The sequence below is a fragment of the Talpa occidentalis genome, unplaced genomic scaffold, assembly GCF_014898055.3.
Source record: "Talpa occidentalis isolate TD23 unplaced genomic scaffold, MPIMG_talOcc4v2.1 talOcc4.2, whole genome shotgun sequence".
Taxonomy (NCBI): domain Eukaryota; kingdom Metazoa; phylum Chordata; class Mammalia; order Eulipotyphla; family Talpidae; genus Talpa; species Talpa occidentalis.
This window is the reverse complement of record NW_023602073.1, coordinates 88692252-88715404: the sequence shown is the minus strand read 5'-3', so window position 1 is coordinate 88715404 and position 23153 is coordinate 88692252. Positions and strand designations below refer to the sequence as shown.

The window sequence follows — 23153 nt, the reverse complement described above, 5'->3', positions numbered from 1 at the left end:
ACAGTGATTCTTTTAAGTGAAATATTTAAGTCATTCTAAACTTTGACAGTTGAGAACTAATTCAGTTATGGGCATCCAGGAAATAAAATATTTGGTTGTCAGAATAATGTCTTTGAAGAATATAATGATCTAAGAAAATGTTAATCATGTAAGGTTTCAAACTGGATAATGCTGTGTTTTTTTATTTCCATATTTCCTGTAGTAAACATGTAGAACTTAGAAAACTTTAAAAATAAATTTATTCAGTAGTTTATGAAATATATGCAAAGCCACATTCTCAAGTATATTACCAAACTTCAAGAAAAAAGTTATAGCAAATATTTGAACCATGAATTCCCCTCCGTTTGTCTGTTTTTTGCTGCTTGTATAGTTTTCACAGAAAATAATTCATGTTTGTTTTTAAGTAATGATTTTAAGTTTTGGGCCTTAATAGTCAAGGATTGTAAATCATTAGCTTATTATCTGTATAGCTATGTTGTAAACTTTTACTTGTGATTTAGTTCTTGACTTGGTAATTTAATTATTTGCCACCTTTTGAAGTTTCATGTGGAAGATGCAACAGCTTTTTCTGTATAAGCTAATGGAAAAAGATTTCTAAATATAACTTGTTAATTTTTTTCACTTAGGCTCTGTAAGTTCTACCTCAGAGGTTCATTCACCACCAAATGTAGGACTAAGACGTAGTGGACAAATTGAAGGTGTACGGCAAATGCACAGCAATGCACCAAGAAGTGAAATAGCCACAGAACGAGATCTTGTAGCTTGGAGTCGAAGAGTGGTGGTACCCGAGCTTTCAGCTGGTGTAGCCAGGTAAGGGGAGTTATGAATTTTTATTAACTGCAGTTGTTTGTGTTTACTTTGAATTATATCTTCAAAATACCTTTTAAATGCTACCTTTCCTTTCAAAATTATCTGAAATATTATGTTTTTAATTATTCATGCCTCAGGAAAAATTAAACTTGAATGTCTTTTTCTGTAAATGATATGAAAGAAAATGGGTTAATGTGAATGGGAGGAAATCATAAATTTGAATTGACCAAATAGATTTTATCAAGGAGCATATTTAAATCTTAGTTTGTCTTGTTTAATTGTCTCTTACAACACTTCTCATAAAGTTAATTATAATTAAGTTTATGGATTTTACTAATTATTCACATACCATTCAAAGGCATAGTGAAAATACATTCTATTTATTGGTAAATATGAAAGTATTGGTTTGATACAATCTTATTATCATGTTTCATGTTAAGAGCAAACTTTATGTCTAGGTCATTTGATTCTTCAGTAATGAAAATAGACCAATTAATACTGTGACCCTGGCTAATAATCACTATATACTGTAACACTGTAAGTAAAGTGTTACAGTATATAACACTGTAACTGTAACACTGTAAGTAAAGTGTGAAAATCATATGAATTTGACTTTAGGATTCCCTAGTTCTTAAACTAAAACGGTAATAATAATTATGTAATTAAAATAATTATTTTCTAAGTATGAATGTTTGTATATAGACATATCATGCATTATGTTTGGTCATTACTTCATATTTATGTTAGGATTAAGTACATACTGATTTGAACAGTAACTTTATCTGATGACAGATATACCCCGATATCCTTAATAAACAGTGTATTCTCAATAAATTTTTAATTGGGTTCTTTCTTTTTAATTGCAATGTTAAGGTTTGAAGATGATGCACTCAATACTCATCTTTTAAAAACCGTTCTGAAGTAATTGAGAAATAACAAGAGTAAGATAGATATGATAATCAGAACATTACTTATTGATATAGCTGTGAAAAATGTGGCTTTTATATGCATGAAAGTGTGCTTCTAATACTGGACTCCAAACACAGGTAGCACTGGACCAAGAGTTTTTCCCCATGTGAGGCAGTGTCTTTAAAATGCAGAGCAGAATGTGTACACTGCATACTGGGGCATAGAACTGAGTTATGCTAAGTTGTTTTTTTCTTTCCAGTGCATATCAATTAATTCACTCTAATTCTTCTGGAGAAAAATGAGTAAGGAGGTGAAAAGAGGCCAGGAGTAGGTTGCTGATTGGTGGTAGAGATCCTTGTACATTGAAGGAATCACTAGGTATAGGGAAGATTTCTAGTTCTCCAGGTAGCCACTTTTTCATCTCTTTTTCTTTAATCCTGTGGTCAGATGAGGCTGTGGCCATAACTTCAAAGGATAGTCTATCTTCCTAGAGCTTTGATTACCACACTTAGGTCTGTTCCTTTGAAAATCTTTTTGGAGGCTACCATTTGTGGCCAGTAGTTTAAAGTTTAGTCCTAGAAGGTTCTTAAATTGGTCCAACCATTATGTTAATTAAAATCAAATACCATTGTATAGCCAACAAAGGATTGATAACTGGTATATAAGAATGTGCAAAACTCTCAAAAGTAAACATATCCAATCAGAATGTGAACAAAAGACTTGATCAGGCATTAATTATATCAGAGAGGATAAATGGCAAGTAAGCAAATGAAATGGTATTCAGAAATGGTATTCAACATCATCAGCCATTAGGGAAGAAAATAATCTCTATATAGCTTTCAGAATTGCTAAAACCACAAGGAAATAATCTCTGTATAACTATCAGAATTGCTAAAACATAGTGACATTTCCACATGCTTGGAGAGGATGTAGAGAAACTGGATTAGTCATGCATTGCTGGTGGGATTGTAAAATGATACATGAAATGATGCAACTGTAAAACAATTTGGCACTTTATCAAAAACCTAAACATGCAATTGTAATATCCATTATGACAATTTGGAGATTTAGCCCAAACAAATGAAAACTTAAGTTCATAAAATAACCTGTACACAAAAATGTATTAGCTTTATGTGTGAGAATCCAAACCTAAAAACAAACCTCCATGTCCTTGATTGGGTCATTGTTTAAACAAACTGTTAGATCCACACCATAGAATATTTATCTGCAATTAAATGTATCAACCTGGGGCCTCCCCAGTGGCGCAGGGGTTGAGCGCTGGGTTGTGAAGCTGCCCGCAGCCTCTGCGGCGCCGGTTCGATCCCCGGCTGCTCCCCGGCCACCGGAGGAGGGTCCCACATGGCGCGCAGACCTCTCCTGCCGCCCGCTGCTCCCCTCAGCAGTGTACTTCGGTCCTTCTGCCTGCTCTGCTCCCTGCTCTGGCTCTGGTGAATTCTCTCACCCTCCCGCGCTTCTGACTGTACCCAGTGCATGTATAAACAAACAAAAACAAAATAAAATAATAAAATAAAAAAAGGGAAATTAGAAAATATTGAAAAAGAAAAAAAAAAGTAAATGTATCAACCTACTTATAAAACATCTAGAATGAATTTTGAGGGAATTAACACTGAATGAGGAATCATTCTCAGATGTAACCTTCCACTATAGGCTATTCTTGAAATGAGAAAATTAGAAATGGAGAAAAGATTAGTGATTGCTAGGGCTAGAGGGAAGAAGGGCTGAAGAGGAGGAGGAGAGATTGGTATGAAGATGAAAAAGACCCCACAGGGATTTTTATGGTGATGGAAATGTTCTGAATCTTGACGTGGGTACACATGTGATAAACTTGAAAAGGGCACATGAGTTGAAGTAAAACTGGGGAATTCTAAATAATATTGGTGGGTTGTGTCAGTGTCAACATCCAGGTTGTGATATTATTGTACTATGGTTTTGCCAGGATATTACCATTGGGGAAAACTTCATAAAGGACACAAGGAATGTATTATTTCTTAAAACTATGCGAATTTACAATTACCTCAATAAAAATGTTCATTTAAAAACTACAAATAAATAAAGAACAAACAAAAATTAAATCCAGATCCATTCTTTTTGTGAAATTTAAATTCATTTGTTCTTTTTTCCAGTTAGAATTTTGACAGGCCACATAAGAGATTCTATAAGTAAGATGACTATATTAAAATACTTCATTTATCAAATGTCAACATTATAGAGCTGCTCCAAGTTTAAATTTTAACTTCCAACTGTGAAATTAAAGTTTAACTGTGAAGATTAAAGTTTGAATGTTAAATACCCTTATTCAAAAACTTTAAAGTTGTGAGGAATTAAAATAAGAATAAAAATTCTCTTGTTTTCATGACTTCAGATTCAATGAAATTAAAGTTTAAAATTACTGTTTCTCAAATTTTTGTTACTCAGTTTCAGTTTGATGCCTAGAGTTGAATTCTTTTTAGTAGAAGCCCATCTTTAGATGAAGCCCATCTTTCACGAGAGAATGTGTGTGTTACACAGTTCAACCTCAAGGTTCTGTTGTGGATTTTTCTTTTTTGTTCAAGATTTCAACTATCTGTGTGGCACATAAGAATATTGTAACATAAAGCCTATAACTGGCAAATTTTTGGAAACATTTCTTTGGTTTTGGGAGTAGGGAGTACTTAAGTCATTTAATCCTTCTTTTTTTAAAATTTAATTGTGGTAGCATTGGCTTTCATTATTGTTGGTATTCTGGAAGTTTAGGATTAATTCTCCTCTCAAGTATTGACACTGTAGTCCACCGCCACCAAATCTCCCATAGTCCACTACCGTAGTCCTTAATGCTTGTGCTCCCTTCCCTCTTTTTTTATTCCTTCTTCCCCAATGCTTCAGTTCTAGTTACTTTAGGAATAGCCATGTTTCCAAAACCTAATAATTGATTTGCAAAAAATCATAGTAAAACTTGTTTCCAAGAAACAAGTTCAGGATTAGGTAGTCTTTTTCGAGTATTTCTAGTATTTTCTAGTATTTCAGTCACTTAAAACCAGATGTCCAGAACTCACGATTTATGAGGTATTGTTATCACATGCTTCCATTTGAAAAGAAAGCATCAGTAGTACACCTTTATTTTATTTTTTTAAGGAAATCAGTTGTACAATTTTTAAATTAATGTGTGGCTTTTAATTCTCTTTCAGTAGGCAGGAAGAATGGAGAACGGCAAAAGGAGAAGAAGAAATAAAGACATATAGGTCAGAAGAGAAAAGAAAACACTTTACTCTTCCAAAGGAGAGTAAAATACCCACTGTATCAAAGGTAAATAATAATTGCTTTAATGTTCAATATTTCTATAATGACTATTTTAAGGCCCTTTTATAACTAAAAAGTTTACTATTAATTACTGAAATACTGAAATAACAGCTAATTCTTGATTATCTCCTGCTTTCTAGCGCTTTTCCTCATGCAGTTTGTTACATGCTCATTAAAACTAATAAATTATACTGTAAACTTAAGCAAGATCTTTTTTTAAGTTCGCCATCATTGGTTGTACACACTTAATTTTTTTTTTTTTAAAGATTTAATTATTTATTTACATAAGCACTGGGTACAGTCAGAAGCGCGGGAGGGTGAGAGAATTCACCAGAGCCAGAGGGGAGAGCAGAGCAGGCAGACTGACAAAGTACACTAAGGGGAGCAGCCGGTGGCAGGAGAGTTCTGCACGCCATGTGGGATCCTCGCCTGGTGGCCGGGGCTCGAACCGGTACTGCAGAGGCTGTGGGCAGCTTCGCAACCCAGTGCTCAACCACTGCGCCACCGGGGAGGCCCCCCACACTTAATGTTTTGATGATTTTTCTGTCATGCTTTTTTTTTGCTGTTGTGTATTTGTTATTGTAGGTAATCAAGTCAGCTATAAATAGCTGTTAAAATAGGCAATCAAGTCAGCTATAAATAGTTGTTATAAATAATGGTTCTTTTTTGCAGTGAGAGAGGTAAAATGTGTCTATTTGTGCCCCATTGGTTTGTCCTTTTAAATCAGGATAAACTTACAGATACAGTGGGTTTTAATTAGTCATACCCTAATCTGGGAGAGGTAAGTACTTAACTCCTTGAGTGTCAAGGAATCAAAATTCTTCTACCACTTTTTTTTTTTTTTTAACCATCTTAGCATGAAAGCCTCAGAGCCTTAATATCTGAAATTGAGGAAAATGATACGGAACAACTTTTCAATCCGTATCTAAGCAACAGTGTAAATAAAGAAGTTAACTGGGTTTAGACCCAACTTGGTACTCCTTCCTTTTTTTATTTGCCTGCCTTAAACATTCTAAATTAGTCTTGTTTTCAGGACTCTCTTTTCTTAACAGTGTTGAAGTAGTCCTTTGCTATTTTATGTTTTCCTTTACTAAGGTCATCATACCTTAGGATCATTAGGAACTCACTTCTAGAATTCCTGTTAATATAAACAGAAATAGTGTTTTATTTTGGGAAAGGGGTTTGTTGGTTAATTCTTTCTTTCCATAGTGACTGGAAAGCATACCTTTTTCTATATCCTTTGCTCAGGATCCAGGGAAGTAGGGAAATAGACTCATATAATGATTGTGATGTGTCATTGCTACTACCTTTATGGATGGAATATGGTGATGTCTTTAAAAGACAAAGGATATGCTTATCTTTTGATCCTGTAGTGGTACTTTGAAGAATGTGTTTTAGAAAGAAAAGTAAGGATATGAATGTTTGTACCTATATGTGTCTGTATATGTGCACATGCACGTACCTGCATTCAAGTATTTATGGTGTCTCCTTTGATACAAGCTGGAATAATTTTAGTGTCCTTTGGAGGAAGAATAGTAAGAATGTTACAACATCTACATACCCATATTTTACAGCTTATTAAAGAAACTAGTTAAAGATCATTCCCTGTTTTGGAGAAATGATGATATGTTATGTGAAAGAGCAAGTGGAACAGTAATGTTTATAGCAGGACTCATTTTTATTTTCAGTGTTAAAAGAATAATGTTTAGAAAAAATACCCACTAGGCTACTAGTTTATAGTCACAAATGTAGAAAGTATGGGATACCAACTTTCAACTCAGAGTTGCAATGATTTTTTTTTTCCTTTTAATGACAATTATCAAGGTACTTACTGAAGTATATAAGCTAGAAGTATAAATTAATATAAAAGTGTTTATTTTTAAGATTTTTTTATTCAAGTAACCTTGTATTCTATAAATTTCTGGTCTGCATCATTATAAATCAGCACCTTCAAAGTCTAACTCCATCCTTTGCTATACCCTCTGCTTTTGGTAACCACTAATAGATTATAGTTGCACGTTATTTCATTTTTTATACCTTAATTTCCCAAAATTTTCACAAAATTGCAGAACCCATCGGTAATCCTTTTAGAGTTTGTGGAGTAATGTCTTATATGTGAAAATGTCTTATTTCAATTGGCCATTTCAACTAGCTACTCTTCAAGAGTAAGGGTGAGTGTAGGGAGGAGTTTTAATGACAAAAAGTAGTTGCAAGGAGGGAACTAGAGAGTGTAGGTGGATGGCGGAACAGGGAATGATTGAATTCAGATTGTTTTATAAGTCTAGAAGTGTATACCTTGACTATACCCTGATTCCTCCCTTATACAAGCAAAATCCTTTTTTAGAAATATAAAGCAATTCTAGATTTTTCCTCTTTTTTTCTATCCTGCAGTACAATATTACCACCCAATATACTTGTGAAGCTAGAACATGATGGGGAAGAAAAATCCACACTACAAATGAACTTACATGGCTTGTATAGGGGAAAAAACTAATGGGATACACTGAAAAGATAGTCAAGATAGTATGTTGGAAACATGATGTGGTAACAAGCAATTTTGGAAAGGATCCTCTTAGAAATATTAGTATAAAAACATTGTTATTAAAATAGAATTCAGTGGATGTGTTGAATAAAAGAAAAAAGTGAAAAATAAGTTAGTAAACTGGATACTCAAGTTGAAGTACTTTTCCAAAATTCAACAATAAGGAATAAAATACAGGGAAATAAGGGAAATTTATCGTGTGTGTGTGTGTAGGGGGGAGGAAAGAGTTGAAGACATAGTGAACCAGAATCTCTAGATTATCCTGATTCAGCAAATGCATAGTATGCCAAACAGGGTAAGGAAGGAAAAAATATAAATAGAATTAGAAAAATTAAAACTTAACTACATATATTTGAGAACATCTAAAACAAAAGGATATTTTGTTTCTGAAGAGATAAAGTATATCACCTTAAATTAACAGGAACTTGATTGTTACACATTCTATTTTGTGTAAACAAAATGGATTCTACCGTACATCCAGAAGAGATATGGGGAAGTCATTAATCAGCACCTACATTAAGAAAATTGGCTATCACCCCAATATAATAACATTTGTTCCAATTTCTGGTTGGAATGAGTGTCCTGGAGCCAAGTACTAACATGCTTTGGTTCAAGGAATGAAAAGTCACTTGTAAAGATGATAATGCCAGTGGAACCACGCTGCTTGACATTCTGGATTGCGTCTTGCCAGCACCTCATTCAATGATAAACCCTTGCATTTACCCCTCCAGGACATAAACAAAATTGGTGGTTTTTGGTAGTGTCCCTGTGGGCCCAGTGGAGAGTGGTGTGGCTCAAAGTTGGCAGGGTGGTCACCTTTGTAGGTGAAGTTAAGTCTGAAATGCCCCATGAAACTTTGAGTAAATCTCTTCTTGGAGACATTGTGGGCTTCAGTATCAAGAAAATGTCAGTCAGAGGTATTCTTGTCAGCATGGCTTGGTGATGGCAAAAATAACCCACCAACATAAGCTGCGGGCTTCACAACTCAGGTGATTATCCTGAGCCATTCATCCAAATAAGTGATGGCGTTAAGTGTTGGATTGTCACAGAGCTAACATAGCTTGCAAGTTTGATAACTGAAAGGAGTTTCATCACTAGTTTGGGAAGAAATTGGGACATAACCCAGTCTTGAAATTTGATGATGTTACTATTAATGAGTCCTAGCAAGTCCATGTACCCTGAGAGCTTTTGTGGTTATCCTCTTTTATGTCATTTTGCTATTTGTGACTTGAGGCAATGTTGACAAAGCAAGGGACAAGAAGGCTGCTGGAGCTGACAAGGGCACCAAAAATCCACCCAAGAAACTCAGGAAGCTAAATGAATATTATCCCTAATGCTTACCAACCCATTTTAAATCAGTACTGAAAGAACAGTCTCAAAATTATTTCTTTCAGATGGCCATTTAAGTTGGATAGTGACAGAGTAGTTAATAATAACAGTGAAGGTTAATGATAACAATAAAATGAAGGAAAGGAGATGGGTATGTATGTACCCGAGGGATCGAAGGGAGGTTACTGAATTAGTACTTTTTAATGGAAACAATTTTACCAAAAATATGTTAAGAACTTTGAGACCCTTTTAAACCAGTTTACTAGAGAATTAAAAAAAAATTAGTATATAATTAGAGATTTAAAGGTGTGAGGACATTACTATAGGTTCAAAGTTATTTTCTGTCCACCCTTTAAAAATAGTGCTGCTTTTTCTTGTACATAACTTATTGTATCATTTGTTGCATGTTACAGTGTGTGCATAAGTCTAATTTCAATTCAACTTTTTAAAAAGGTAATCTTCAGTATTTTCCCTTTAATTTCAGTATTTTAAAGTTGGTTTTCTTTTATTTCAGTGTATATTCATGCTAGGTGTTCTCTCATCTGTTGCAGCTTCCCACTTCCATCTGCAGCAGAAGAGAGACAGCTAGCAACCTGTGATACTGTAACATTTTTGTGGCAGTATAGCCGTTGTGATCATAATTTTGGTTTCAGTTTGCCTTTGTGTTACATATGCCTTGTAACATTTTCCTCCTGTCTGTCTGTTCTATAGGTTTGTGTTAGGCTTACTCTGTTACTATGAATCTTTGTATCACTTAATCAGAGAAAAAAAAGTTTGCAAAAATGAATTTCATTGTAACAAATAAACCTCTTATCTTCATTTAATTTTTCAGTTGGTACTATATTTCATTTACATGGCATCATAATAGGACTGCATTTTTATAATTAAATCATAACTTTCTAAAAATCATGCTCTTTAAGCAAACTGCAAATGAATTTACTTTTTTCCAGAATCATGCACATGAGAATTTATTAGATCTTGGAGAATCCAAAAAGCAGCAGGCAAATCAACACAATTACCGTACAAGATCTGCATTGGAAGAGACTCCTAGACCTTCAGAAGAGATAGAGAATGGCACTAGTTCTTCAGATGTAAGCTCTCAGCATAGTCATAAATTTATTTCCTTTGTTACTTAATTTTTTAATGACTTACACATATTTCAATTTCTAGCTATAATGCAAACAAAACATATTTAGGTATTAAAATGACAATGATAGCTTCCTTTTACTGAAGGCCTACTATCTATGTTCCAAGGATGGCACACACATTTTATAGTCTGAAATCAACAAAACATATGCATGTGATTACTCCTGTTTTATAAGTGAGAGATCTTACTCAAAGATGTTTAGATTACACATTTACTTAATTATTAAGTGGTAGAGCAGAGATTAAGCCTGGGGTTTTTTTGTGGGTTTGTTTTTTTTTTTTTAAACTCTGTAAAGCCAGGCTTTTTAAATGCTACCATGAAACTTTAGTCTGTAATTGTAATAACTAATCAATAGGTATTTGTCAATTTTGATTAGTTTTTAATCTATATTAGTTTATAGCTTTCTTAGTATATTCCTTATGTATTATTATGTTTAATTATTTCCATAAAGATCATTTTCCCTACTAAATTGCCTATTCCTTCAGCACAGATCATTAGTTCCCAATCACAAAGAAATGATTCCCACTTACAGCAATCTCTCTTTCCTCCCCCAGTTAGGTCAGAGACTCTGTGATCTTAGATATTAATTACTATACATTTTTGAATCCGTGTTCTGTTTTGCAGTGTTAGACATATATGGGATTTCTCTGAGTATATTCTCTATGGACAAGCTAATATTTACTCAGACTAAGAGTATTCTAACCACAATTTAAAAGTTATTCTCCAGTGGTTGTTAGAAAATATGCTAATTATATGAACTTGACACATGACATCTTAGATGTACACACACAAAAATAAAAAAAAAGATGTGGGCTTATAAAGTACTTCTTTATTTTACATGGTATGTTCTTTTCAATATTGTTTTTTAATAATATTTTGATATGATTTAGTTTATTAGAAACTTTTCATGTATATCAATTATATTTGAAAATATTACTAAATCCTTCATTTGTCTTTAAACCTAATTTATGTCTTAATCTTTTAGGGCATTTGAATCAATTTCTAAGGAACACGTTGAGAACAGTGTCCCCTTGGGCACAGTATATTAATGGAAAGAATCCCTTTTTGTTTCAAATGTTTAGTACTTCAATATAGTATCTTAATTTTGTCTATGGAATGTAGAAATATACACTAAGGTTGGGAGTAATCAGCATTTGTTTTAGATTTCTTTTAGTTGTATTAACTGGAGATTAAGTTTGTTGAATGTAGATGATTTTGATGTTTTCATATTTGCTTAGTTTCTTAAAATCTGGAATAGTTATGTAATTCACACTTATTTGTTATTAATACATCATCAAGGAAAAACTTTTCTCCCAAAATATACTCGTTAATTAATAAAGGAATACTTCTCAGTATCCTCTTGAATCATGATTTGAATGTGCCCAGCAAGTAATAATACTGAAACATTCTTAGGAGATTTGAAGCTTTGTAGTAATATGAACTAGTTTAAATCAGACTTTGTTGCTTGTTAATTATACTGCCTTGGGCAAATTTCCTAACCTTTGGCTTCTTAATTTAAATAACTGCTCCCTTTCACCATCAGTGTTTTGTTAAAACTATATATATATATATATATATATATATATATATATATATATACACAATGTTCTTAGAATAGTTTCTGACATTAACAAAAGTTTGATTAATGCTAACTACTATTTTCATTAAATCATAGTTTATTTGAATGAGGGAGAAATTTTGTAAAATTTTGTAACCCCCAAAAAAGAATAATTTTTGTAAAGAAAATTACTTCCCAGGTAATATTCTACATTAATTAATGTATATTTACTTCAGAGAAACAGTTTTTGGATAGTTTTTAATCTGCTACCATTAGCATGAAGTAATATCAAAGTTGAAATATCACTTCTATGTCTCATATATAAAGCTATTTTGATAATGATAAAAGTTTATAATTTTCAGCTTCTCAGGGCATCTGTAGAAAAAGAAAGCTTAAATTTTTCAAAAGGCCTCAAAATTGAATTCAAATGTAAACTGTAGAATTTGGTATTATTCAATCTAGAAGATATGTTATGAGGCATTTAAAAAGACAGTGAGCAAAAAGCAAAAATACATTAACCATGTGAAAGATTGCTCTGAATCTGGTATTAATAAATATTAATTACATCTTTAGATACATTTAATATTAAATACATTTTATGATTTTTTTTAACATAAAAATGTAAGACCTGTCTGCAACTAATTTGAGTCAGGTTTTAATTTAAATATGCTAATGTGATTGGAACTAGTAGCTATTACTGCTATTTTTAATAATCAGAATATTGACTTGTAAAATTACACAATAAAATATGTATTCAAATATCATATAGGAGGGTGAAGTTGTTGCTGTCAGTGGTGGAACATCAGAAGAGGAAGAGAGAGCATGGCACAGTGATGGCAGTTCTAGGTAACTTAATAAATATTTATTTCTCTAAATGTAATATAAAATCTTTAGAAATCTGAAGATTCATTTTTACCAACAATATATTTCAAAGTCTCTTTGGGATAAAAGTTGGTCCTTCTTCAGAAATTCTTTGTAGCTGTCCAGATTATGGGAGATTTTATTTCGGACATGTTTTCTCTAGTAGGGAAAAAAAGGTGGTTATTGCAACTAAATCTGCAAATATGATCCTTTTAATTTAATTTCTTGTTGTGGTTAATATTTTTTTCCTGAATACTGAACCACAAACTACTTTCATTACTGGTTTTGAGAAGTATTTAAGCATCAAATGAAAGTAATAAAGTCTTGTAGAATTATATACTCTTAATTTGTTGAATGTCAATAATGTTTTGTTTCAATGAGAAAATTTCTCCTGTCAGTCCCACCTCATTTGACCATGTAAGTGAAATTTGCTTCAATTCCTTATGCTGGTGATTCACATTGTTACAGGGCTGATGGAAGTTCTTAGTAGCAGGACAGTACAGCTTTGTGGAATGATAATTATGTTTAGCACCTTATACTTACTTACCCCAAAAGTGCCAAAGAGGTGGAGGCTTTCACAATATGTTTTACCAGTTTTAGAATCATGAGCGTTCTTATTCTCACAACAATGAGCCCTGGTCAATTGCCCTTGGTTAATGTCTGGTAGTTTTTTGTATTTGAAACAGAGCAGTGATGGAAAACCTTACTTTCTTTTGGCTTGGCAGTGAAAATAGAGTATGTCCAATCTTAAAGATTTTTATATTAGATGAGCAGTGATGGCTTCAGCAATCCAGGGCATTTATAGTGAAGCACATGGACTCTGGGATTTATAGGTAAATAGGCAGTAGATCTTCTGGAACAGTTTTTTAATGCCCAAGAGAACAGTTGCTATGATTATTTGCTAGGTGCCAGTTATAATCACCATAACTGGTGTTATTATAAATAAAGTCTAATTAGTTGAGAACAGCCTGTTTATTCTTGAATAGATATTTGCTTTGTAGATGCATTCCCATGCATCCAGAAAAATGTCTGAAAATATCTTTAATTTAAGTACATTAAAATCATTTCAAGTTTAAAAATGAAGTCATAAAATCATACTTGAAAGCACCTTAATTATTTGCTTGTTATATGTGGTGCTTATTCTTGGGGAGATGAAGGTAAATACCTATCAAAGACTTCTGGGGTAAGGAAAGTGGTTTGGTAATGGAATAAGATTAAAAATGTGCCCTGTTTGTAATTTTTAGAGGATAAAGTTCATACATTACTAATCTAGGCATAAACTGATTATTGATATTAGCATAGTATATTATAGATAAATAGATTCCTTTGAAGCACATTTTTTGTAAACCTACGGAATCAAGCAATTAAATATTATGTACTAAAATTAAAACAAGGTAACAGTTCTTTATTGTGCGACATCAGCTCAGTATAACTTAGGTCTACTAAAGTAAACTTAAAAAAAGTAGCATACATGATTAGTAGTAAGTGATTCATAAAATACTAAGGGCTGTATTTATCTGAATCATGGCATTCTTGGAATTATAAGAGGGACCTTAGGTGTAGATAATTGCTGAGTTAAGTTTTCATGGATAGCCTCATTGGGCAGGAATACTTCTGACAATGCCAGTTAAGTATCCATTTACCCTGAAGGCACCAATGCTCCACCTTGGCAGTTCACCTTGTCAAGAGCTTCCTCTCCCCACCCCCTACCCTCCAAAAAAGGAATCTATGAGTATGCCTTTTCCCCTGAATAACCTCCTGTGCTATCCAAACCTGTACTGTTGCTGGAAATGAGGAATGGTGGCTTTCTGCTTCTTTTTATAAGCCTTAACGTATTTTGAACTTATATCACACTTAGAAATCAATATTTGTTTTAAATCATAAAAGGCATTTAGGTTCATTGTTTCGTATAAAACTGTGACCTTATTTATTTATTTTGCTTCAGTAAGTTAAGCCTACAAAATTTTAAGAAAGTAATTTGATGGTGATTTGAAAGTTAAAGAAATATTTTTAGTTTATTAAGTATGTATGTACTGTTCTGTCATTCCTCTTTATTAAGATTTTTCTTTACATTTTCATAAAACAAAATCTGAAAGTATATTTTTTGAGTGTGGTAATTTTTAAATCCTTTTTCTTCTAGTGACTACTCCAGTGATTATTCTGACTGGACAGCAGATGCTGGAATAAATCTGCAGCCACCAAAGAAAGTTCCTAAACATAAAACCAAGAAAGCTGAAAGCAGTTCAGATGAAGAAGAAGAATCTGAAAAACATAAGCAAAAACAGATTAAAAAGGAAAGAAAAAAAGCAAATGAAGAAAAAGATGGACCAATATCACCAAAGAAAAAGAAGCCCAAAGAAAGAAAACAAAAGGTTGCATTTTTAAAATATAAATTAATGTTTTCTGTGAAAATATAAAGCTTACATGGAAAAAGTGCAGTTGAACATAAACATTGTTGAGGTGTACCAGCAAGTAATAATACAAAAAGGCTGAGATATATGCATGCAGTAGTAAATTATGTCAAAATGTGTTTACTCAAATTGTAGATAATTACCATGTGATAATATTGAAATGTACAATTCTCATTCTAAATATGAAGCACTTAATCTTACAGTAGCAGATTTTTCTTGATAATTCAGTGGTTTTCATTTATTTATGCAAAAAAAATGCTATAAAACTGAGGTTTATTGATCTTTTAATTGGCTTTACTTTTTAACCAATTGCATTGTTATCACTGTAAATGATGAAAAACAGGGAGAACATCACCTGAAGAAATGTGTATCATTGAACACATGCGCATCGGAATCTAAGTGAGATAATACTGTTGTAATCAGCCTTCATTAGTTTACAGAGTATGAACTTCTTAGATCAGTAGTAGTATTAGTTTAATTGTTACATTTTCTCAGTCTCTGGATAATTTGAGACAGATAAGAAAAAGTAAGAGATACAGGGGCCTCCCCTGTGGCACACCGGTTGAGCGCTGGGTTGCAAAGCTGCCTTCAGCCTCTGCAGCGCCAGTTTGATCCCCAGCCGCTGGGCAAGGGTCTTGCATGGCGCGTACACCTCTCCTGCCGCCCGCTGCTCCCCTTAGCGGTGTACTTCGTCAGTCTGCCTGCTCTGCTTTCTGCTCTGGCTCTGGTGAATTCTCTCACCCTCTCGTGCTTCTGACTGTACCCAGTGCTTGTATAAATAAATAAATAAATCTTTAAAAAAAAAGAGAGAGATAACATGTTATAGAAATAAGATCTATCTGCTCTTATGGATTTGGAATTCTTTAAAAATATGAGCTATTTAGCATTTACTTTAAAGTAAATGAAAGGGACATATATTCTATTCCCCAAGCATATTTGGTTAAACAATGGGAAGATTTTTTTTTTTAATCACTGCCATATTTAGAATTAAATATAAATTCTCCTTTGTAGAGTTAAATACTAGGGAGACTGTAGGGCTTTTAATCCCTAGAGAGCTTTGAAAAATTTTAAGACAACATCTCCAAGTATTGTATCTGCCTCAGTTGAGTTCTTGTTTCAGCTTTATAATTATGAATTACTTTAATTTGGATTTCACAGCCTGCTCTTCTTGTTGTTACTTTGCCTTTATCTAAGGAAGATTTATCAGAAAATACCACATATTTGTCCACAATTTTTCTATACTGTTTTGTCAGTGATGATAAATGTAGGCTGATATATTATTTTTTTGCAGTAGACAGATTGATTAAAGAAAATTGATTAGCCATCTAACTGGCTAATAAGGTAAACCTCTTTTTTTCATTTCAAGACTGTTTTGATGAGCTTTTGAAGTTTGTAGCATTATGTTCCTGTGAGAAGATAATTCTTTTGTCCCGAGATTGCAGTTTACTTTATCTGGTCTGCCTTGATTTGATAATTATGCAGTCTCACATCTGGATCCACTGTTGGCATATTTTAATTTCACTGTTTACTTAAAGTACAGTTGTGGGATATATTCACTACTAAATTTATGTGGGGCAGATTTTAAATATTCTAAGATAAGGATATTATAGACTGTTCTTTCGTTAGCAAGGTTTGGCGTTAGTCTTTCAGAGGCTCTAACAGTAAGGGGAAATTATTTTTATTCTTTAGTCATTTTCTTAAATATAATATTTCTCTTGATGCATAGTTATAAAGTTGGAAAGTAACTGAGAGGTCATTAAGTGGTTGATAGTGCATGTGTCAAAAAATGAAAATATTTTCCATGACTAATTCTTTTTGAATTAATTAAGCAAAAAAAAAACCACTAATGCAGATATTGAAAATGCTTATTAAAAAACAAAATTCCTCAGATGTTATAAAGTCATTTCAGATCATATTTGACATTCCTTATGTTGTTAAGAATGCTGGAAGCCAGAGTAATAGGTCATTTTTAAATGCTTAGGGTTAAGAAAGCAATACAGTGAATAAAAAGTTACCTTATAGAGTATTTATTCTAAAAACAATGTGTGATGAACACAATGCTCATGAATACTCAAAAATAGAAACATCAAATGATCTAATATGCTTAATTGACAAATTGATTTTAAATATATCACAAAAATTGAATCAGGACAGCATTTATCAGTTTCAGATAAGGACTCTAGAAGAAATGACATTTCAGGTAGACCTATAGTAATTTTTATGGCTTAGAAAGGGAAGATGTCAGGTACTTGTTTCTCAAATCATGAGACTGAACATTTTGAGGAATATTCAGTGCATTTTTACCTCCTAAATGGTTTTAAGTGCTAAGTGACAAAAATCTACTATAACCCAACATTCTTAGTTCTTCAAGAGCTACTGGAGAATAAGATTTATCATTATAATGATTCTGGGCTATGCCACAGTGTTACACTTATTGTTGACGCAGATACCTTCCTTTTAGGAGAAATATTTGCCTAGTAAAATTAATAGTCAATATTGAAAAATAGAATTAACAATTTTCAGATCTTTCCTACTATTTTTTTCTTTTTTACTTAAGTGACAGGAAACCTTTTCCAAACAAACTTTAACCCCAAACCCCTCTATGTATAAAAGTGATAAAATCTGTGGGTGTAACTCTAATGTACTCACTGTATAGGATAACGTAATAGCTATTTATAGATAAAATTACTGTTCAGATACCATCAGGCAATATCTCAAATTAGAGCAAAGCAAAACTTATTTTTTAAGCTTTCCCCTCAAACCTATCGCATTCCAGCTCTCTTCATCCCAGCAGTGACTTCTTAACAGTTGTCTCTGGTATTTTCCTCAATTCCCTTTTCTCTTTTCTCTCATATTCCAATTCTAGTCCATCACAAAATTATCTGTCTTCTACATGTATTCAACACTTGACGATTTCCACTGCTTTCACTATCATGCTTGTGTGAACCACTTTGAACTCTCAGTTGTGTTACTGCAGTAGCTTTCCATCTGTCCTCCTGCTTCTACTCTTTTCTTTTCTTTTTTTTTTTTTTTTTTTTAAAGATTTATTATTTATTTATTTATACAAGCACTGGGTACAGTCAGAAGCGCAGGAGGGTGAGAGAATTCACCAGAGCCTGCTCTGCGGGGAGCAGAGCAGGCAGAAGGACCGAAGTACACTGCTGAGGGGAGCAGCGGGCGGCAGGAGAGGTCTGCGCGCCTTGTGGGACCCTCCTCCGGTGGCCTGGGAGCAGCAGGGGATTGAACCGGCGCTGTAGAGGCTGCAGGCAGCTTCGCAACCCAGCACTCAACCGCTGCGCCACCGGGGAGGCCCGGCTTCTATTCTTTTCTAATAGTTTCTAGGGCCTCCCGTGGTGGTGCAGGTGGTTGAGCGCAGCGCTGTGGAGCTGTCCGCAGCCTCTGCAGCGCAGGTTCAATCCTGGCCAGCTGGCGAGAATCCCACATGGCACAGCAGACCTCTCCTGTCTCACCCGCTGCTTCCCTCAGCAGTATATTTCAGTCGGTCTGCCTGTTCTGTTCCCCACTCTGTCTCTGGTGAATCCTCTCACTCTCCTGCGCATCTGGCCTGTGCCCCAGTTCTTGTATGCATGAATAAATAAATCTTTTTCTTTTTTTATAAAAAGAATAGTTTCTAAAGAAGTCATTATACTTTTTTTGTATAAGGTCAGTTACTCTGCCATTGTATCCTAAAAGTAGCTGTAGACAATACTTTAACAAGTGGGTATAGCTGTCTTCCAATAAGATTTTACTTGTAAAAACAAACAACGGGCAGATCTTTGACTATAGGCTGTAAATTGTACATACCTACTCTGATGCATACAGTGATCCTTTCAAAATATATCAGATTCTATTAATTTTCTGCCTAAAATTTTCCAATAGTTCCATCTCCCATACAATAAATCCTCACATTCTTTATTCCTACCTTAACTCTCCAAGGGGAGTGAGCCTCATGTTTGACAGCGAGACACCAGGGTGTGGTTAATAGGAAGATTAATGTTGAGTATCCACTATAGCAGTGCTTGCTGCAAATAGTATTTTCATATCCCTTTACAATATTGCTTCCTTTTAGTGAACTTTAACCTGCAGTTAGTGTACAAATACTGAACTTAAACATTTTATCAGTTAGATGAAATTTATGTCGTCATAAATACTAAGTTTCAGAAGCTCTTAGGAAGCTCATTTTTCCTAAGTCTAAGGTAAAAACCTCAAGATCATTATGGCCACTTGTGAGTGACAGACAGTAAAACAACTTTTGTTTGAAATAAAATGTTTTTTAATTAGAAGATTATTGTGAGATAATCTTCACAAGAATGTGAAATGGTTACTTTTTAAAAAGAGGAGCTAGGGCCTCCCCAGTGGTGCAGCGGTTAAGCGCTGGGTTGCAAAGCTGCCCTCAGCCTCTGCAGTGCCAGTTTGATCCCCAGACGGTCCCACATGGCGCGCAGACCTCTCCTGTGGCGCCCACTGCTCCCCTCAGCAGTGTACTTCGTCAGTCGGCCTATTCAGTTCCCTGCTCTGACTCTGGTGAATTCTCTCATCCTCCCGTGCTTCTGACTGTACGCAGTACTTGTATAAATAAATAAATAAATCTTTAAAAAAAAACAAAAAAAAACAAAACTGCATTTTTTAAAAAAGGGTGGGGGGGAGCTAGAGGCCAAAAAAGAAAATATAAATAAGAATAAAAGGACATGTTGTTGGGTTATGTAGAATGAAAGCCAAGTCTGTGAAAGCCCACTCAAGATACCTTCTGTATCTTGCACTACTCAGTCCATATAAGAGTATCTTATTTAGTTCTTACTAACTTACAATGATGATTAAGATTTTAAAAAAGAAAACACTCAAATGTGTTGATTTGTTACATGAAATGCTTGTAAAACTGAAAGAATTTTGTGATGACAGAATGTTACATAGAGCTTATACTTTGATGTTTTTGGAAATACTTTATCACCAAGTTTTCTTGTAAATATGGTCTGTAGAATTTTGGTTTATCTAGTACTGTGTTTATGCAGTAATTTGGAGAAATTGGCTGATCTTACTTGTCAGGGAGAAATTGGCTGATCTTACTTGTCAGACATTACTGTCATTTTCCCAAAATAAGGTTTTTAATATTTAAAGAATACACATTTTTGCTCAAAGATACCCTTCCCTTTTTTTTAAAAAAAAATATTTAACTGTATCTTTATAGTTATTTTAAAGGGCAGGTTGATAGAGGAATGCATTTATGATAATATTTCTTTATAATGTTCTAAATTCTTAGAGATTGGCTGTGGGAGATCTAACAGAAAATGGTTTGACATTAGAAGAATGGTTACCTTCAACATGGATTACAGATACTCTTCCCCGGAGATGTCCGTTTGTACCACAGATGGGTGATGAGGTACTTTTAAGCATTTTAAAGTTTCCTATATTTGTGTCTTTCTAGTAACTTTAAACATTTTATAGTTCATGAAACAGGAGAAACAGGACTCTAGAATACTGCAGCTATTTTGTAAAGTATCTCATCTAGATATTTATAGCTACATATGGAAAAAGTGTAATTAGGGAAACTAATGATAATCTTATTTTAGACTATGTAAATACTACATTAGCAAAGCTAAGTATGATAAGAGAATGGAAATTTGTTGGCATTTTAAAAACTACTATGTATTTTCAATGAGGGTTTTATTGCTAGTTTTCTTTTTCAAAATTAAAGTATACTAAATCTTTTAGTTAAGAATTATATAAATGAAATCTGGCATTTTATTTTCATTCAATTTTGTTTCATATGTGTTTCATTTCAGTATCTACAATGTTCATAATTTATGTATTAGTCTTTTAAAAAAATCTTAGAGTAAAATATTTCATTTTTAAGAAAATGTGATTTGCTATCTTTTTAGATGATATACTTAGGAATTTGAAATGAAAATGGAAGATCTTAAATGAAAATTTCCTACTCAGGGCTTCGTGTGTCCTTATTTTGTGTATAAATGTCAGAGATATGGGGCCTCCCTGGTGGCGCAAAGTGTTAACACACAGCACTTATGAAGCTATCTGCAGGCACTGCAGCAGGAGTTTGATCCCCAGCCAGGGAGGTGAATCATATGGTACAGCATACCTCTCCTGCCTGGTCTGCTGCTCCCCACAGCGGTATATTTCAGTAGATCTGCCTGTTTTGCCCCCACTCTGTCTCTGGTGAATCCTCTCACCACCACCCCTCCCCCCCCAACACCTTTGGCCTGCATCCTAGCTCTTGTATGCATAAAATAAATAAATCTTAAAAAAAAAAAAAAAAATGCCAGAGGGCCTCCCCTGGTGGCGCAGGCAGTTGAGCGCTGTGCTGTGAAGCTGTCTGCAGCCTCTGCAGCGCCTGTTTGATCCCAGCTGGCCAGCGAGAATCCCACATGGTGCAGCAGACCTCTCCTGCCTTGCACGCTGCTCCCCTCAGCAGTGTGTTTCATCAGTCTGCTGTTCTGTTCCCCCTCTGTCTCTGGTGAATCCTGTCACCCTCCCGTGCATCTGGCCTGTACCCCAGTTCTTGAATAAATAAATAAATCTTTAAAAAAAAAAATGCCAGGGATATCTGGTATGTAGAAGATTAACAGTAATAAATTAGGAATTAAAACAGGTAAGTCATTACTTCGCACTGTTACTTCATATAAAGTTCTCACATCTGGAATAATATTAATGAATAAAATGAAAGTAGGATATGGATATATCCAAAAATTTACTTAGAACTAAGTAGCATTTTTAAAAATTTAATAGAATTTTTTTTTTACAGATGGCTATTTTTTAGTACTGAGGAAAACACCTGGTGTCATGCTTTCTGTATTTAAGTACCAATTCTACAGAATAGTAGTTAGGAGTCATTTTAAAATTTGACCTTCGTGGGCCTCCCCTGGTGGTGCAGGCAGTTGAGTGCTGCACTATGAAGCTGTCCGCAGCCTCTGCACTGAGGGTTCGATGCCGGCCAGCCGGCGAGGGTCCCACATGGCGCAGCAGACCTCTGCTGTTGCGCCCGCTCTTCCCCTCAGCAGTGTATATTGTCAGTCTGCCTGTTCTGTTCCCCGCTCTGTCTCCGGTGAGTCCTCTCACCCTCCCGCACATATGGCCTGTACCCCGGTTCTTGTATAAAATAAATAAATAAATCTTGGGGGGGGGAGAATTTTGACCTTCGTAAAATTAGGATATTATTTGCCTTGCTGTTTTTATAAGAGTAAAGCACATGTGAAAAAAATTTCTCATTTAACTTTTTCTGTATTTGAAGAAACCGCTTGTAGGAAGGGTAGTGAACAATTAAAGTAGTCTTGATCCATACTTGTTTATACATCATAGATTAACTTATTTGGAATATATAAAATGACACCAAAAAATAACTTTATCTTCTTAGTGTATACCCAAAGTAACGTTAAGGGAAAATTTTGGTTATGGTTTTAACATTAGGACAACATGAGGAAAAGAAGATAAAGATATCAAAATATTAGAATTTATTTTAGTTCAAAGGACATTAAATTTTCTTTGCAGTTTTTGCATCTTGAATTAAAGAAAACACATTGAAGTTTTAAACTGTGACTATATTTACTTTCTAGGTTTATTATTTCCGACAAGGACATGAAGCTTATGTTGAAATGGCCCGGAAAAATAAAATTTATAGTATCAATCCCAAAAAACAACCATGGCATAAAATGGAATTACGGGTATGGCGTTTATTATTTAATAACCCAAAAACATGCTGTTATGGGGTATGGAGAAAATTAAATTGAATTTACTCACTATGAGAAACGACCACCGGGCATCCCCGGTGGCGCAGTGGTTGAGCGCTGGGTTGCGAAGCTGCCTCCATCCTCTGCAGCGCCGGTTCGATCCCCGGCCACCGGGTGAGGGTCCCACATGGCGCGCAGACCTCTCCTGCAGCTCCCGCTGCTCCCCTCAGCAGTGTATTTTGTCAGTCTGTCTGTTCTGCTCCCTGCTCTGGCTCTGGTGAATTCTCTCACCTTCCCACGCTTCTGACTGTACCCAGCGTATAAATAAAAAAATAAATAAATTTTTAAAAAAGAAAGAAACTAACACCATTTTGTAAGACACATAGATATCAAATCATTAGTTTGTGCACTTGAAACTAATACAATGTAATACAGCATTAATACCTCAATTAAAAAGGAATACTGTATCATGAAGATACATGTTTTAAATGAAGCAATGTGGAGGAGTGGGAGGTATTTAATTTTCAAGAAACAAGTTGATATTCTGAGAAAGCTTAAAATATGGATATGAAATGTAATTACAGTTGAAAATTGGACAATATTAGTGTCT

General features: G+C 34.2%; 1 protein-coding gene across 2 annotated transcripts in view; it reads left to right on the top strand.

The window, feature by feature from the left end:
- The window catches only part of PHIP (pleckstrin homology domain interacting protein), a 117415-nt gene that overhangs the window by 60114 nt on the left and 34148 nt on the right, over positions 1-23153 (top strand). For both annotated transcript variants that reach the window (XM_037519991.2, XM_037519990.2), the window contains exons 19-25: positions 627-810; positions 4905-5022; positions 9838-9978; positions 12362-12438; positions 14594-14825; positions 20122-20241; positions 22430-22537. In XM_037519991.2, coding sequence (XP_037375888.1) covers positions 627-810; positions 4905-5022; positions 9838-9978; positions 12362-12438; positions 14594-14825; positions 20122-20241; positions 22430-22537 — 980 coding nt within the window. The remainder of the gene's footprint in view (positions 1-626; positions 811-4904; positions 5023-9837; positions 9979-12361; positions 12439-14593; positions 14826-20121; positions 20242-22429; positions 22538-23153) is intronic.